Source organism: Arabidopsis lyrata, assembly GCF_000004255.2.
Source record: "Arabidopsis lyrata subsp. lyrata unplaced genomic scaffold ARALYscaffold_5, whole genome shotgun sequence".
Lineage (NCBI taxonomy): Eukaryota > Viridiplantae > Streptophyta > Magnoliopsida > Brassicales > Brassicaceae > Arabidopsis > Arabidopsis lyrata.
In genome coordinates this window covers 4,792,745-4,811,143 of record NW_003302551.1, presented here as the reverse complement: position 1 = coordinate 4,811,143, position 18,399 = coordinate 4,792,745, and the positions used below count along the sequence as shown (strand labels likewise).

At 33.8% G+C, this 18,399-nt stretch overlaps 2 protein-coding genes across 2 annotated transcripts; one reads left to right on the top strand and one right to left on the bottom strand.

Moving 5' to 3' along the window:
* Nucleotides 1–4,631: 4,631 nt before the first annotated feature.
* Nucleotides 4,632–6,201, bottom strand: LOC9313188 (AAA-ATPase At3g28600). The gene has a single exon (XM_021026761.1). It carries the CDS (start codon nt 6,103–6,105, stop codon nt 4,675–4,677), a length of 1,431 nt encoding a protein of 476 aa, XP_020882420.1. The 5' UTR covers nt 6,106–6,201; the 3' UTR covers nt 4,632–4,674.
* A 7,686-nt stretch (nt 6,202–13,887) lies between these two features.
* On the top strand, nt 13,888–14,737 carry LOC110228433. The gene is made up of 2 exons (XM_021025969.1): nt 13,888–14,160; nt 14,340–14,737. The coding sequence occupies exons 1-2, from the start codon at nt 13,951–13,953 to the stop codon at nt 14,622–14,624; spliced, it is 495 nt and encodes a 164-aa protein (XP_020881628.1). The 5' UTR covers nt 13,888–13,950; the 3' UTR covers nt 14,625–14,737.
* The last annotated feature ends 3,662 nt before the right edge of the window (nt 14,738–18,399 follow it).

The window sequence follows — 18,399 nt, the reverse complement described above, 5'->3', positions numbered from 1 at the left end:
TGTTATACTAATTATTAAATCATCTAATATAAATATTGACCTATGTATAAAATTATATATATTTTTTGCTTATTATAAGTTATGAAGTCATAAATGTTCATAGGTTGTATTATTGAATTTTAATAAGTTATTTAAATCCTTCGGAAGAGTTGTTTTACATCTTATAATTTCAATGTAGGCGAGATGGAAATAAACTGTGACAATGTAGGCGTGACATTGTCAATTTTTGGCTCATATTACCCATTTTTCGTTTTCTCTTTATTCCTTCCGCTCGCCAACGATAAATTCTCAAATCTTTCTATTTCTCTCATTAGATTTCTCTTATTTTTGCTTGAACTCCTCTTTCTCTCTCATTCTTTCCCTCTTTTTTCCCCTATCTCCATTTCTTCCCTTCGTCGGACATCACCACCTAGTCTCACTACTCTGACCCACCACCACAAATGAATCTCACTACTGTTACAATCACTACCAACCACCATCAATACCGAATCTCGCTAATTTCGATCCACCATCTTCATCAATATTTATCGCCGCCACCACCACCAAGCTTGAACAACCGTCATCAACACTAACACCACTGTAATCGCTTCTTCTCCTTTTTCCCCAACTTCTCTAATTACTCCACTTTTTTTTATCTTCTCCGACATCAGGCGAAGCCCCGACAACAACTCTAGTTTATGTCCATCGCCGTTCATAATTCTTAATTTGCCTCCATTGCCATATATTTTTTGGTTTTAAATATCACATGATATTTTTAGAAAACCATCGTAATTCACAGTGTTTGTTTTAATATTTGACATGATATATTTACAACAAATAATAATGCATGTAATTTTTACATGATCATGTTATGTTTTAAAATCATCCAATCACCACCTCCGTAACCATCTGCCACCACCATTATCACCTCCATTTTTACATGATCATGTTACTCCTATTTCTTTCAGTATGACATACTATTTTATTAAATGACATTGTTGGATGTCTCTAATTCGTCGTCAGAATTCTAATCTTGATTTTTTTTTTCTTCAGATTTTTCGTGTTATTAGTATTTATTTCATGTTTTTTTTTTCTATAAATTAGAATATGCAGTTGTATGTTTGTCTTTTGTTTGAGAGCCATTTTGAATTTTCACATATCTGAGAAACGTTAGTTTCCAAAACTTTTTTAACTCATGGCTATTTCTTTAATTATTTTTTCTGTCAATTGTTAGTTACTTATATTATCCTAAAAATATTTATAACAAAAAAAAAGTTTTACCAATAAAACGAAGTTAAACCATTGGTGGTGTGTGAAGAAATTAGTTTGCTTGGTGAGAAAATATGAGACAACTTATTGTTTATATAAAGGTGATTATCTACATTTTTTTTATATGAATAATTACTGATTGTATAATTTCCTTAATCCTTTTTTTCTATTTTTAAATTTTTTTTCTTATACAATTAGTAACTTATAAATAAAATGTTTAGCATAATTTAATAATTTTGATTTTTATGGAATATATACATATGATTTCTTTAAATATACGTATAGTTTTCTTACTATGATCTAACTGTTTAAATTTATAATTTTGTTATAATTATGTTTTAACAATTTTTAATTTTTTAAACAAAAATTTTAGTTGCTAGATGGCAAAATCTCTTATGGAAATATATGTACAATTTCTTTATAATTAGCTTTTTACATTTTAAAACTGTTTATATTTATAATTTTCTTATAATTATCTTTTTACTTTTTTTTTATGTAAAAGGAAAATTTATTTGACACATGGCAAAATCTGAGATCGAAATATTAGACACGTATCACGATCTCGTGAGTTATTAACTTTGAAAATCATACTTTATATAATAAGATATGATGATTCAAAATAATTAAAAACAAATCAAACAAAGATGATAGGAGAATCATAATTCTAAATATCTAAATTATTAAATATAGAATATCCGGTGCAATATATGGGTTTTATTTAACCCGATCCAAGTGTTTTTTTTGTGAAGGAATTTTTAAAACGGGTTGGGTATCCGATATATCCGGAAGCATTTTTACCCACCCGTCACTAAAGTGTTGCAAAAATACTAGTATAGATAGCATTCGCAAATATTATTATTACACAGTTTCTTACTCGATTGGATTATTTTATTTTTATTTGTAATGTTTAAGATAGTTTTTTTTTTTTTCAATTCACTTTAAATTTTTTTGATCTGTGTTAAAATTTCATAAATACTGATTAATATCTAATTTTTCTTTTTTAGATATTTATTTGATTTTAAAAAAAAAACGACCACTTTATAATTTTGAAGACATTGATAATATAGAAAATTTTATTAATGTAACTATTGATATTATATTATAATTATAAATAATAATATGTACTCAATCCTTCTTATTTTCAATCAGTATCATGAATTGATACTTTAACATTAACAAATTTATTCTTAATCTTAAATGTGTATTTTCAGAAATGAATTACTTTTATTTTCAGTAAAAACTTTTAAATTTAGTATATTTTTAATTCTTATTTTTCTTTATACTACTAAATAATTGTAACTCATGATTATATGTTAAGTTTCTTTTTTGATATCTCTAGTCATTTAGGAATATTTACTCATTAAATTCTAAGATATAATTATCTAATTTTATATTTATCCAATCTATATTCAAAAGTTTCATTTTTTGTTTTATAAATTTATTTTTTTCGTTTTAATATTTAATTTATGCTTTTGTAAATTATTTTTTTTCATAAATGAATTACTTTTATTTTCAGTAAAAACTTTTAAATTTAGTATATTTTTAAGTCTTATTTTTCTTTATAATACTAAATAATTGTAACTCTTAAAAATGATTATATGTTAAGTTTTTTTTTTTTTTCATATCTCTAGTCATTTAGGAATATCTACTCATTAAATGTTAAGATATAATTATCTAATTTTATATTTATCCAATCTATATTCAAAAATTTCATATTTTTGTTATAAATTTGTTTTTTTTTAATATTTAATTTATTCTTTTGTAAATTATTGTGTTTGTTTAATGAAATATAATAATATAAAGGGAAATTGTTAAAAATACCCCTTTTGGTGTGCCCCTTTTAGATGTCCATTTTAAAAAATGCCCCTTTTTAAATCTGAAAATTTTATAAAGTTTTATTAGGTTTATAAGGTACTTATGGATTGTAACTACTACTTGAAGACTCGATCCAAGTATTTATAAGGTTTTATAAGGTATTTTTAAAGGTTTTACAAGTTATTTTAAAGGATTTTTAAGGTTTTTCAAAGGTTTTACAAGATATTTTAAAGGTTTTTAAACGTATTTAAAATGCATTTATAAGGTATTTATAAAGTATTTATAAGATTTTAGATACATAGAAATGTAGTTTGTGTATGTTTTAATAATATTACATACATATTTGGGTAAATCTTATATTTTTAAGAGCATTTTTTATAAGGTTTTAAAAAGGGGTATTTTTGAAAAGTGGCATTGAAAAAGTGGCATTTTAGCAAAAACTCCTTTATATTTACAAAATATGTGAATTAATTATAGTTAATAGTTTTAATGTTTTTTCTTTTAATAAATAAAATATGTGGAGTCCACAAAAAATTAAAATAGGATGACTTGGATGATGAGGTGGACACCCTAGATGGAGAGGCACCTCTCCCATTATATATATATATATATATATATATATATATGTAGATTTCTTAATCTTATCCGAGATCCCTTGGTCCCCAAATTACTTTTTTTTTTTTTTTAATAACTCAGGGTAAATCCTTAGACTTAGGAAGGGGTTTAGGACTAATTCCTGGGGAGAATGTGTCCCATGGGTAGGTCCAAATATATACACATATGTAAATGTGTTTTGTTATAATTTTATAACAGACTCATGTAATTAAATTGTTTGATTTTCATAGTATTTCCTCTCTTCGTAATACTCTTGAACACATAGAAATTTCGTTAAAAAGTTTCCTAAAGACACTTATGAACATAGTCTTCTAAAAATCTATGATTTTGCAGTAGTGGATGATGATGAAAGTTACGTAAAAGTGCATGATACAACTTTCAAGTGACGACTAATCAAGTCCAATGGAGTCAACTTGGTCGGTTTATTTTATATTGTGGGGATTAGGTTAAAACCTATATTCACACTCTCGATACCACGTTTCTCAACATTTATACTAAATATCAATTTGTTTTATTTATTTTTAATTTATTTTTGGATAAAAACCAAATATCAATCTTCATATGATCATCATTCATTCATATCTCACAAATTAATGCATATTATATAACTCAAAATCATATTAATCTAGAGTCTCCACCTAAGTTCGACTCCACTAAGTCGCGTTACCCCGCGTAGTAGGGATTGGCTATGGATCGGACCTTGTCGATCCAAAGATGTCAAAAAAAAAAAAAGAGTCTCCACCTAGGAATTATGTGACTAAAGCTGTATAACTTTTACTTTTTTCGAAAAATGAATACTACTAATTATAAAAATTTACAAGTACAACAATTTTTGTATAGATGTCGAACTTAACTTTTTTTTTTCTTTTTGAATGACTAAGAAATTCACATTGTATTCTGAAATGCTTAAAAACGTTCAATAACACCATACTGGGAGCATATAAACAGAACAGTTATGGATAGTCAAAAACTTAAAATATAAAATTTAACCATGAATCATGCTTTAGATGACATGCGAAATGCTTTATAAAACTTATTGATAAATTTGTCCTTTGGTTCATCTAGTTGAGCTCCCTGACTCTTCTTCTTCATCTCCAGAGCTTGAATTAGATCTTTAAGAGATCCATCAGCATCTATTTCAAGATTCTTCTTCATCAAGTTCTCAGCTACATCAGCTGGTGCGATCTTTGTTTCCTTCATCAAAGACTCAATCTTCTTGAACAGAGGATGAGAATCAAGATCCAGATAGTTCTTGGCGAGAATCTTGAACGCCTCGAAACTACAGTAAGACAACTCAATATGCATGTCCATTCTCCCTCTCCTGATCAAAGCCGGGTCAAGTTTCGCAAAGTGATTCGTCGTGAAGACAATAATCCTCTCTTGTCCACAAGCAGACCAAATCCCATCAATAAAGTTCAAAAGCCCCGAGAGTGTTACGAAACTCTTGTCTTCTTCGCTACCTTGTTCTCCATCTTCTCTCGAGGTCATCAAGTATCTCTCTTTCTTTCTCTTACCCGTAAGATCCAAAGAACAATCTATATCTTCAATCACTATGATCGACTTGCTAGAAGTAGCAGTGAGTAGCTTCCTCAACTCCGAGTTGTTCCCTATAGCTGTGAGTTCAAGATCATAGATACTGTAGTTTAAATGATTTGCCATTGCAGCGATCATTGTCGATTTACCGGTCCCTGGTGGTCCATGTAGCAAGTAACCCCTCTTCCAAGCTTTCCCAATTTTCTTGTAATACTCTTTACCATTGCTAAAGGCAGCAAGATCATTCAAGATCTCCTCTTTCTTCTTTGGATCCATAGCTAGCGTCTGAAAATTCGCGGGATGTTCAAAATCAATATATCTCCAAAAACTCTTCTTGCTAGAGTCCCAGTGAGAACTCGGATTATTTGTGAACAACTTCATCTGCTTGTTCTTGGCTCCAATCGATTTGCCTTCTTCAACAACATATTTTATGTAAGAATCGGTTACAATATCTCTTGAGCGTCTATGGAAAGTGAGCTTTAACGTTCTATATCCTGTGGAGTCGGTTTCCATCTCCCACCAGACAGTAACTCCTTCATACTCATCTCGGACTTTAGTCTCGTCTCGTTTCAAGACCAAACCTTTACTCTCTTTAACCTGGCTTGCTCTTAGATGCTTGGCTTTATCGGTTGCTTTCGCCCCAAGGTAAGTCTCGATAGCTGCAAAAGCGTGGTTAAATTGATAATCTTCGTATTGAGAGAAGTTGATTTCGACATAAGGAGAGAAGAAGTTGATGAATCTGTCGGAAAATCTTTGGAAAAATGAGAGTTGTTGGATTGTGGAGAGAAGAAACTCTTTAATAGCGATCTTGAGGTGGTTAGGGAAGATTTGTTGAATAGTTGCCCACAAGAAGAATAAACTCGCCAAGCTTGAACCAAATGTATTTCCCATCATGATGATAGTTTAGATCAAACCCTTTTTCTTTCTTGTTATTAAGACGTGAGAGTATAAGTTGTATTTGGGGGTATGAGTATATTATTATATAGTTTGAATAAAGGCTGTGTCTACTCGAAAAAAAAAGAAGAAATTTCTAAGGGAATCTTTGGGACCCAAGTTTAGTACTACTATTCATTTTCTAAATTATTGTTTTTTTTTTTGTTTTCAACAACAAATTATTGTCATAATTCTAGTAAGCTTTATTTGGTTCAAATTAATAATTATCAGTTGCCATAATTTGACTTCTTATATACCTTTTAGAAGATTTTCATGCTGGTGTGTACCGTATATTGATCTCTTTCCTTTAACTTTTTTTTGTTAATGGCTATGTTTCGTTTATTGGTTAAAGCTTTATTTGGTTCAACTAATGAGGAATCGCCATAACCCAGGCTTATACACTTTTTGAATCCATTCACTTTCCTTTTTCTGCACATCTCTTTTTGAATTTAAGGTATTTGTCAATAAGAAAGTATATATATTAATAAAGAGTAAAATAGAAAATTTATTTGTTTTCTTAATATTTGGATAGGATATTTTTGGATCACTTTGTTCACTATTTATTTGTTCACAATAGAGTCAACTTGGTCGGTCTATTTTATATGATTATATCTTGGGAATTAGGTTAAAATTAATGTTCACGCTCTCGACATTACATTTCTCAAATTTCATACCAAATAATAATCTTTCTTTTCTTTTCTTTTTTAGATAAAAACCAAATATATATCTTCATATGATCATCATATCATATCTCACAAACTAATGCATCTTATATAACTCAGAATCATTTTAGTCTAGCTAATCTCCACCTAGGCAATTTTGTTGCATAACAGAAATATTATTGGTGTTTAGAAAGTTTGGGTAGCAAAACCAGAGTTTCAAAGCTTTTTATGACTAACTTTTACTTTTTCGAAGTTTCCGAGCTTTCTCCTTGTCACTTTCCTACTCCAATATATCTTCATGTGACCTTCCGTATTTAAAAATCAGCTTTTATTAAAATGTATATAGTATTATTATTTGTCCACATTTTTCCACAACTTATGGAACAAGATATTTGCCCAAAAAAAAAAAAAAAAAAATGGAACAAGTTAAAGATGTGTTTGTCGAAATAAAGAACCGTGTGATGTGAACGCGCGTGTTTTGAAAAGCCAATTTCACACCACTCTTTCATAGGTACTCAATAAATCATTACAACTTCTATGTTAATGTGGTCATATCGTGTGTACGTTTTCCGACAAAACCACGGATAGAGATAACAATATCCAATTTGTATGAACTAATTTATTTACGCACATTTTAAATAGTTGGAACTGTTTACGCGTTGTTACACGTCCTTCGAACCTTGAATCTTCATTTCTGTCTAAATTCATGTTGGTTTAAGCTTGAGAGAAGCTTAACCGGAGGATTACTTAAACCGCAAGTCTTTGGTTTTATGAGAAGATAAATGTAAATCCTCTAGGAGTTATCTAGAAGGATCTTTGTATTTTCCTAATTGAGATATGATTAGGTCATAGCGTTTGTTATATAAGGACATATCGAGTTGTGATATGACTTGTGTGGTTTTAGAGAGTTTGAGAAGTGATTGAGAGAGGCTTAGGTTTTGAGAGAGTTTCCTAAGTAATAAAAGAGAGTTATTCTTTTGTTTTGTGTTCTTGATTACTTCTACAAACTAGATTTGGTATCAGAGCTTTGTGAGAGTTTTTTTGAGATCGAGAAGAAGCTATGGGGGATATTATTCCCGTGACCGAAAAAGGCAAAGAAGGAGGAGGATCTTCCTCAATTAAATGTCCTATGCTAAACGCAACAAATTATACGGTATGGGCCATAAGAATGAGGTCAGCACTCAAAGTTCATAAAGCTTGGGAGGTTATAGAAACACCATCAAACCCGATTGATGTGGAGAAGAACGATGTAGCCACTGCTTTGCTTTTCCAGTCGATTCCTGAAGCCCTAGTACTACAAATAGGAGAACTTAACACAGCTAAGAAGGTATGGGATTCGATTAAAGCAAGGCATGTGGGAGCAGACAGGGTCAAGGATGCTAGGTTACAAACTCTTATGGCTGAATTTGACCGCCTCAAGATGAAGGATACTGAGAAGATTGATGACTTTGCAGGAAAGTTATCTGAGATATCATCAAAATCATCTGCCCTAGGTGTAAACATTGAAGAATCAAGATTGGTTAAGAAATTTTTGAAAAGTATTCCTCGGAAAAAATATATCCATATTGTGGCTGCTTTAGAACAAGTATTAGATCTTAATACTACAACTTTTGACGATATAGTTGGACGTCTTAAGGTCTATGAAGAACGTGTCATCGAAGAAGAAGATTCACATGAGGATCAAAGCAAGCTGTTGTACACCAATATGGATTCTCAAAACAGCTACTCAAACCGAGATTACAACAATGAATACAGGGGCAGAGGACGTGGAGGCAGAAACTTTTACAGAGGAAGAGGACGAGGACGTTATGGTGGTCGAGATTCATCACAAATAACATGTTATAGATGTGATAAGATCGGTCACTATGCCTCAAACTGTCCTGACCGCTTACTAAAATTGCAAGAAGCACAAGAGAATGAACAAAAGGATACTCAAGTTGCAGATGAACTTATGATGCATGAAATTGTTTACTTAAATGAGAAAAGTTGCGTTCCTAGCAAGTTTGAGACAAACATTGATGGAGAAAACGTGTGGTACCTTGATAATGGAGCTAGCAACCACATGACAGGTGATAGAAGATACTTTGATAAGCTTGATTACTCTGTTACTGGGAAGGTAAGATTTGGAGACGACTCACGCATTGATATTAAAGGAAAGGGGACGATTGCATTCATAGACCTAAACGGAAGATCAAGAGTAATGACCAATGTTTACTTCATACCTGATCTGAAGAGCAATATAATAAGTCTAGGACAGGCTACAGAATCAGGATGTGACATAAGACTGAAAGATGGCTACTTGACAATGCATGATCGTGATGGGTTGTTACTTGTAAAAGCAGAGAGGTCCAAGAATCGTTTATACAAGGTTAAAATGGGTTTAAAGGACAACACTTGCTTATATCTGACAACTGTGAGTGAATCAAGCCTATGGCATGCAAGAATGGGACATGTAAGTCTAGAGACCATAAAAGCCATGATAGACAAGGAATTGGTTCAAGGAGCTTCAACGTTTGTTCTTGAAAAAGAAATTTGTGGTTCATGCTTGCTTGGAAAGCAAACCAGAGCAGCATTCCCACAAGAATCTACTTACAGAGCAACTAAAAAGCTGGAACTCATACATGGTGATCTCTGTGGACCAATAACGCCAAGTACCAGTGCTGGAAATAGGTACATCTTCGTGCTAATAGATGATTATTCTCGATACATGTGGACAGTTTTGTTAAAAGAAAAGGGAGATGCTTTCCAAAAGTTTAAAAACTTCAAGAACCTTGTTGAGAAAGAATCTGAAGCAAGAATCAAACTCTAAGAACAGACAGAGGAGGAGAGTTTGTTTCTCATGAGTTCAACATTTTTTGTGAAGAATCTGGCATCAAAAGGCATCTCACTGCTCCGTATACTCCACAACAAAATGGAGTTGTTGAAAGACGGAATAGAACTTTGATGGAGATGACGAGAAGTATTTTAAAACATATGCACATGCCAAATTACCTATGGGGAGAAGCTATTAGGCATTCTACCTATCTTTTAAACAGAGTTACAACACGAGCTTTAAAGGATAAAACTCCTTATGAATATTTTCGAGACAAGAAGCCAGCAATCAGTCATATTCGAGTCTTTGGATGTGCTGCGTATGCAAAGGTGGATAAACATCACTTGAAGAAATTAGATGACAGGTCACGTGTTCTTATTCACCTAGGAATAGAACCTGGATCCAAAGCTTATCGATTACTCGATCCTCAAGCAAGAAAAATAGTAGTTAGTCGTGATGTCGTGTTTGATGAAACAAAGGGATGGAGCTGGAAACATAATGATACAGAGCAAAACAGTGATGGAAGCTTCACTACAGGAATATCGGGTTTTAATAGCACTATACAATAGCGTTTGTAGTCATTCTGCTATTGTTAGAGGACCTCTGAACTTTCAATAGCGTTTCTACCTTGTTGAAACGCTATGGATAGTGTTTCACAATTTTTACATGACGCGGAAGTATATTTAATAGCATTACCATATTAAAACGCTATTGAAAGGGTTGGGCGCTAAAAATTTCCCATTCCCGCTACTACACTTAGAAATATTTTTGGGCATTTCTTTTCTTTTTCCCCTTAGCTCATCTTTGTCGACTGACATAAGTCCCTCCCTACAAGTCATGAATTTAGAATTCTTGCAATAAAACAAAACAACAAGGTCTCTTCTAAACGAATACGATATTGAGATTTTTTACGGAGCGTGATTGGTTTCTAAGTCTTCAATTTTTAGGGTTTCCTCTTTCTCTCCTCTTTGCTATCTCCGACAAACACAAAACAGAAATTTCCGAAAAATTTCAACCTCTTTGCTCTCTCCGCATCTTCCTTAGGTTCTCTCATCTTCCTTGTATGCTCGATCTGTTTGGGAATCCCACTAAATCGAAGGTAAATCCAACTTAATCACAAATTTGTTCTTGATTTGTAGAGAGAGAGCTGCGAGATGACGATTTGGGTTTGGGTTTGGTCAATTTAGGGATTTGAGGATTTAGAATTTGGGGATTTAGGGATTTGAGGATTTAGGTAGAATCGCTTACACATTTGAGACTGTATCTACATGTTCTTTGAACTGCTTTGAGCTGCTTTGTGTATCTTTCACATCTTCCTTGTTAACTGAGTTATGTTTGAACGAGTCCTAACAATTTGAAACTAGATCTGGTCTGACATTTACTTCAATGTTCAGGTCGTAGTCGAACCAGTATCCAAACACATCACTTTTCCAGATTGAAGGAGTCAACACCCAAGAGAAGGTAAACAGAGCCAAATCAAAGACTAATAATGAAATCGATTTCTTTTAATTTTTGTTTGGATTTGTAGATTTATTAATTTGAGTTTAATTGATTTCTATTTTTGCTTTTTCTGTTGTAGTTCGAGTTAATCAGAAGAGAACAAACTCTATCAGGTATATGATTCTTCTATCAGATTACTTGTATTGTTGTTTTGGCTTTGAAAGTGACTGCCTCTGAAAATTACTTGTATGCACATTTGGTCGGAGCTCTTGTGAAATGGATAAAGCTTGGGTTTGGTTGCCAAGGTATTAACTTGTTCTTACATATATGCATTGATTTTATTTTATGATTGACTGTTCTCAGTTTGTAATGGGTACTATTTGTTAACGTGTAGGAATAGCCTTGAGTATGAAGCAGGAGCAACTAAGTTTGTGGTTGAATCAGCAAGTAATTTGGGTAATCCATCAGAAATGTTCTGTCCTTGTCTTCTTTGCCGCAATGTTTGTCATCAGTCAATGGATACAGTGGTGGAACATCTAGTCATCAAAGGGATGGATCAGAAGTACAAGAGAAGTAAATGTTGGAGTTTACACGGGGATATAATGAATGAGAAGACACCTAATGTCGATTCATCTGAAAATGAGGCTTACGAGTTGTTTAGAACAGCTTTTATGGCGACTGAAGGCACTCAACCATCTCAGCAGCAGAATGTAGATGAAGTTGAGGATATAGACAGCCAAGAAGACTTTGAGTTTAGAAAGAAGTTAAACAAATTCGTCGCAGTAAGCGCCAACAAGGCCAAGATGTGACTCCTGTACCATCACTGCCTCGGAAGAGACAGAAGAAGCCTGTTATAGAGGAGAAGGAAGGAGAGAAGAGTGATGCTAATTTTTATGAAGAAGAGGATCAAGTTAATAGGGAATCACTGCATAATGGAGAATATATTGGTTCAGCAGAAGAAGTAGAAGCACAGTCACACCGGGTACAAGATGAACAAATCCCGGCTTCCACAACAAATGGTTCTAACCCTTCTGAAGCACAAACACAACAATCAGAGATAAAAAAGAAGAAGACTAGAGGTCCAACTAAGTTGAGGAAAGTGGCCAAAAATGCAGATGAAAAGTTGGAAGTTGAATTTAATGCTATAGGTGCGCATGTTGGTAAAGGATCAGCGGCACTCTCCTCCTTCCTTGGAATACTTGTGAGGGAGCATGTCCCAGTACTGCTAGATGACTGGAGACATCTTGATGCAAATACAAAAGACAGAATGTGGGAGGAAGTTCAGGTTAAGTTTTTTAGCCTTTTGACTGAATATGAGTAATTTGTTTGTATTTCAAATTGTGTTTTAATGATTTTACTTGGCAATGTTTGACAGGGGAGATTCAATTTGAATGAAGTTTGGCATAAAGAAGCAATATTAGGTCAGATGAATCATATATGGCGATCCTCTAAATCAAAGCTGGTTACAAAAGTTCGAGCAACAAAAAGCAAGGTTGAAATCCAGCAAATTAGGCCCAGCAACATCCCTTCTACATCTGACTGGAACGCTTGGGTGAAGAAAAAAACTAGCACAGCTTTTAAGGTATTTATTTCATGTGTTTTGATTATTTGATATGGTGTTTATGAGATTATTCATATATGTCTATTTGTGTCAATAGGAAAAAAGTGAGACAATGAGCAAACTTAGAAAATCTCAAATTCCTCAAACCACCAGCCACAAAGGATTTCATAGGCTAGCTAATGAGATGGTATGTACTAGTATATGTATTGAATTGGTTAGTTGTTATATTAATTCAAATATGTGTATAACCCTTTATATGAACTTGTAGAAACAAAAGGCTCTTGATCCTAGTAAAGTTACTAAAAGTAAAGTTTGGATAGCAGGTCACACGAATGCTGATGGAAGACCCGTGAGGCCAGAATTCGAAGAAACTATTGTAAGAATGATTTAAATTTTGATTTATTGTTCTTCAGATTGTTTTTAAAGGTAGATTCTCCATATTAAGTATAAATCTTTATTTCAGGAAAAGATCAAGTCAATTGATAGTGAAATGGACTCCACATCCACAAATAATATTATAGAAGATGCTGTGAGTCAGATCCTAGGAAAAGACAGACCAGGAAGACTTAGGGGGATGGGCAGAGGGGCTACGATTACTAAGTTGGCTTTTTTACAGGCCAGAGACTCACATGTGAAGGAGCTTGAAGCTAAGCTTGAAAAATTGCAAACTGTGGTTAGTGACTTAGCTGCTAAACAGGTAACTTATATTGTTTTTGTTTCACAGTTAATTTTGTTGTTTAATTAGATACCAACTTATATGCATTTTGTTTATGTGTTTAAAACAGAGTAATGATGTTTCTAAGTCTGGTTTAAGCGATGTTAGCAAAGGGGAAATTAGGTGCCAGCTACTAGATTGGTGTTCGAAAGATGACATTGTTGTTGGTGAAGGAGAATATTGCTCCTGTGAACCAACATACAAGATTGGTCGCATTCCTATAGGCCGTAATGCTGCTGCTGTACTTGTCAACTCTGTATCAGTAATAGGAGCATCTCTCTGGAGACCTACTCAATCCATTGGCTCACTTGGTGAAGCTGTAGGAGTTAAAATCCCGTGGCCAAGTGATAAGATAATTTTGGATGATGATTATAACTTCACAGAGCCTCATAACACTGACAGATCCGAGGTAATTTAAAATTGAGTTTGTATTTCTCTAAATAACTAAATTCATAAGGATTAGATTACTAATACATTGTGTATAACTCTTTCAATGACTCATTAGGCTTCAGATGGATCAATAGGAAGAGTTCACAGAGTTCACATGTATGATTATTGGAATGTGGATACTAATGTGATTGCTGAGGGTATATTGTTGTCAACTGACCCTAAAGAAATGGTCAACAATGCTCCTCTGGGACCAAATGATGTAGTTATTAATGTCGATAAGGTGGTTAAACCTGGTGCTTATTTATGGAGACCTACTATGAAAGGTTCATCATTGATGGGTGATGCACTAAATGAGATCATCACATGGCCTGCTGATAGGATACAAATACCTCTGTCTACACTTGATGAATCAACGAAAAAATCATCACCTCTGCAGGTCAGTAACACCAACTCTCTATTTGTTTGTTTTGATTTGGCTGCTACTAGTAGTTAAGTTGGACAATAGTTTAAGTAGTCAGATTTTTAGATGAGATTGGGAATTATATTTGTTGCATGTTGATGTTGATGTTGATGTGATGGTATTCTGATGAATGTTTTTATAATTTGGACTACTAGAGTGGCACTAACAGTACTGGTACAAGCAAAGGCTCCAAAAAGAATTGCTTTCTATTAGATTGTGATAATTCTGGGGAGCAAGTTGCAATAGGTCGTGTCTGTTCCACTGATCCAGAAGACAAGGTCCATCTCTGTCCTTTAGGTCCCAATGTTAGCAAGATCTGGGTAGAGGTTTCCAAGATTGATGGTGCACGAGTGTGGAGACCAAATTCTGAAATTCAAGTAATATCTGATGCAGTAGGAAACTGGGTGGCTTGGCCTAACAAGCATATTGTATTCATGTGAGCATAAGTTTGTGTCAAAAAACATTGTTCTATCTCATGGTGTAGTACTACTCTTTGTATGATCTTTTAAAATGACAGGTTTAAATCCAGTTTTAATTTTAAGTTTGATTTAAAGTTTTTTTTGTCAAAGCAATAATTATAATATTATATATAATATTAAAATATTATGTAGTACTAATATTATATATAATTACAATATTATATATAATATTAAAAAACAACAAATATCAATTTTTCTAAATGTTTAACTTTTTAATAACACACAAAAAACCCTATTATATAATTTATAATAGCAGAAAATAAAACGCTATGTTATATAAACATATTATAGCATTACAGAAAAACGCTATCTAAAGTCACTTACCTATTATAGCGGGCGTATATACAGCGCTTTCAAAAACGCTATTATATCTTTAAACAGCGTTTTTCAGACGCTATTAATACCCGATATTCCTGTAGTGCTTTAAGATTACGTTTGAAGCTTTCGGAAATCATGGACTTCGAGAAACAGAACAGACTGTTGAAACACATGGAGAGACTGAACACATTGGAGAAAGAGGACAAAATCTGGAAGAGATTGAACATGATGAGTCTGAAGAAGAGCAGAGTACCGAAACAGGGCATGGTCAGGAAACAGAACATGAGGCTGCAGGAACAAGTGATCCTCATTCACCCGTTTTAAGAAGAACTCAGAGACAGATTAATAAACCTAAATATCTTCAAGACTACGTCCTACTTGCAGAAGAAGAAGGAGAAACATTGCTTATGTGTCTGAATAATGAACCAAGAAACTTTCATGAAGCAAAACAGTTTAAAGAGTGGACAAGCGCTTGTGAAGATGAGCTAAGTTCTATTGAAAGGTTCAAAACTTGGGACCTTGTTGACTTGCCAGTAGGAACAAAGCCAATTGGCTTAAAATGGGTATTCAAACTCAAGAGAAATTCTGATGGGAGTATTAATAAGTACAAGGCCCGTCTTGTTGCAAAAGGGTATGTACAAAAATATGGAGTAGACTTTGAAGAGGTATTCGCTCCAGTGGCACGAATTGAAACAATCAGACTCCTTATTGATCTCGCAGCAGCACATGGGTGGGAGATCCACCATCTTGATGTTAAAACGGCTTTTCTACACGGAGAACTCAAGGAAACTGTTTATGTTTATCAACCAGAAGGATTTGAAGTTAAAGGAAGTGAAGATAAGGTTTATAGACTAAACAAAGCATTGTACGGTCTAAGGCAAGCGCCAAGAGCTTGGAACAACAAGCTAAATCACATCCTTGTTGATCTACATTTTACAAAATGTTCAAAGGAACCATCAGTCTATCGCAAAGAAGTTAAGGGACATCTCCTTATTATAGCAGTGTATGTGGATGACCTATTTGTTACATGGACAAGTCTTGAAGTCATCAACAAATTTAAAGGAGAAATGTCTTCAAATTTTGAAATGAGTGACCTCGGGAAGTTGACTTATTATCTTGGAATTGAGGTAATGCAGCATCAGGAGGGGATAGTATTGAATCAGAGTCGTTATGCTCTTAAGATCTTGGAGGAAGCCGGAATGAGAGATTGTAATTCAGTTCATATTCCCATGGAAGCAGGATTGAAATTGTCAAAAGCTGAAAAGGAGAAAGAAGTTGATGCTACGGTTTTTAGACGCAATGTGGGTTGCTTCAGATACTTGTTACACACTAGACCAGACTTGTCATACTGTGTGGGAGTTTTGAGTCGATATATGCAGAGTCCTAGAGAGTCACATGAGACTGCAATGAAACAGTGCCTTAGATACCTAAAAGGAACTACCAATCTTGGCCTAACTTACAACCGGTGTACTAGTATACCAAAGTTAATAGGGTACAGTGATAGTAGTCATGATGTAGATCAAGATGATGGGAGGAGTACAGCTGGTCATGTGTTTTATTTAGGAGAAAGTCCTATATCTTGGTGTTCACAGAAGCAAGAAACTGTGGCAATGTCGTCTTGTGAAGCAGAGTTCATGGGAGGAACCGAAGCTGCGAAACAAGCTATTTGGTTGCAGGATATACTAAGCGAGATCACGGGAACTTTGAGTGAGAAGGTTGTTATAAGGATCGACAATAAATCAGCTATTGCACTCACTAAGAACCCTGTGTTTCATGGTCGCAGCAAGCACATCCATCGACGATATCACTTCATACGAGAATGTGTCGAAAACGGCTTGATAGAGGTAGAGCATGTGCCGGGGAATGAACAGAGAGCAGACATCTTAACAAAGGCCCTTGGGAAGATTAAGTTCAAGGAAATGAGGGAGCTTATAGGTGTGCAAGATGTGGTGAACAAGGATCTCAAGCTTAAGGGGGAGATTGTTGGTTTAAGCTTGAGAGAAGCTTAACCGGAGGATTACTTAAACCGCAAGTCTTTGGTTTTATGAGAAGATAAATGTAAATCCTCTAGGAGTTATCTAGAAGGATCTTTGTATTTTCCTAATTGAGATATGATTAGGTCATAGGGTTTGTTATATAAGGACATATCGAGTTGTGATATGACTTGTGTGGTTTTAGAGAGTTTGAGAAGTGATTGAGAGAGGCTTAGGTTTTGAGAGAGTTTCCTAAGTAATAAAAGAGAGTTATTCTTTTGTTTTGTGTTCTTGATTACTTCTACGAACTAGAATTCATTGTTTATTCATCTCTGCGGTTCTAAAATGTAATCGACATCGTCTAGACCGTCTCTACTACGTGTTACACTTCAACTCTATCTTATTACATACGTTCTACTCTATTTTTAATTTGTGTTGTGCTCCATAGCCCTTTGTTATTTCTTAGTTAACCGAATAAACTAATTCTAGTAAAATGATTAGTTTGAGTATGTCATTTAAATTAGCGGATTTGGTTTTTGTAAATTTCTTCTGTCACTCGTTAAATAATAAATAGTACACTTAACCAACTTGATGATTATTACTCTTTGATAGAAAAAAGAACAAATCAATTTAGTTAGGAAAAGAAAACTAGTTAAAATTCCTAAACTTAATATTTGCTTCTTCTTTTTATTTGTGTATAAACTTTAAATATTGTTAATCGTCATATTAACTTTGGGAAGATAATGATTTGAGGTTGTGTGCTTTTGCTCCAACAATTATAATATTTTTTTCTTTAAAATGACAAGATATAAAAATTATCTAACTTAAAACGGACCGTATAATTGAAAAGGAATAATCTCACAGAGAAAAAATAAATTGATTTTGGCCGCTCTTTCTAATGTTTAGTAAATACAAGCGATAATGTGGATGGATTTGTAAGTGATGATATTATATATTTTACTTTGATTGGTTTTAAATGTTTTATGAGTTTTTTTATAGCATACAATAGTTGATGTGTCCCTGCTGAAATATGCATTTTGGTTTTATTGTATTGATCGATGGTTAAATTTAACTGCGTGTCTACGTTAGTTAGAGAAATAAAAACCTTTGAAGTCAACTGTTAAGATCCACGTCATCAGAGAAGGCGACTGGTAAGGCGATTAGGGTTTCTGAAGCTTTTCCATCACGCTAGGGTTTAGGCGGCGGCCACCACCGGTGGATCCGATGTCTGAGCCAGTAAGCTCCGTGTCTCCTCCGGGAGATTCCTCTCCTGTTCAATCCAAGCAACTTTCGTATGCAGCAGCAGTGAATAAGCGTCCGTCACTTAAAAAACATGAGTTTCAAGTCAGTTTGGTTGATGGTATTCCAACGATTGAGGTTCCTTCAGCAGTTATCAGTGATTCCGTTCCCCTATGGGAAGATTTTCTTGTTGGTAGATTTCCGTC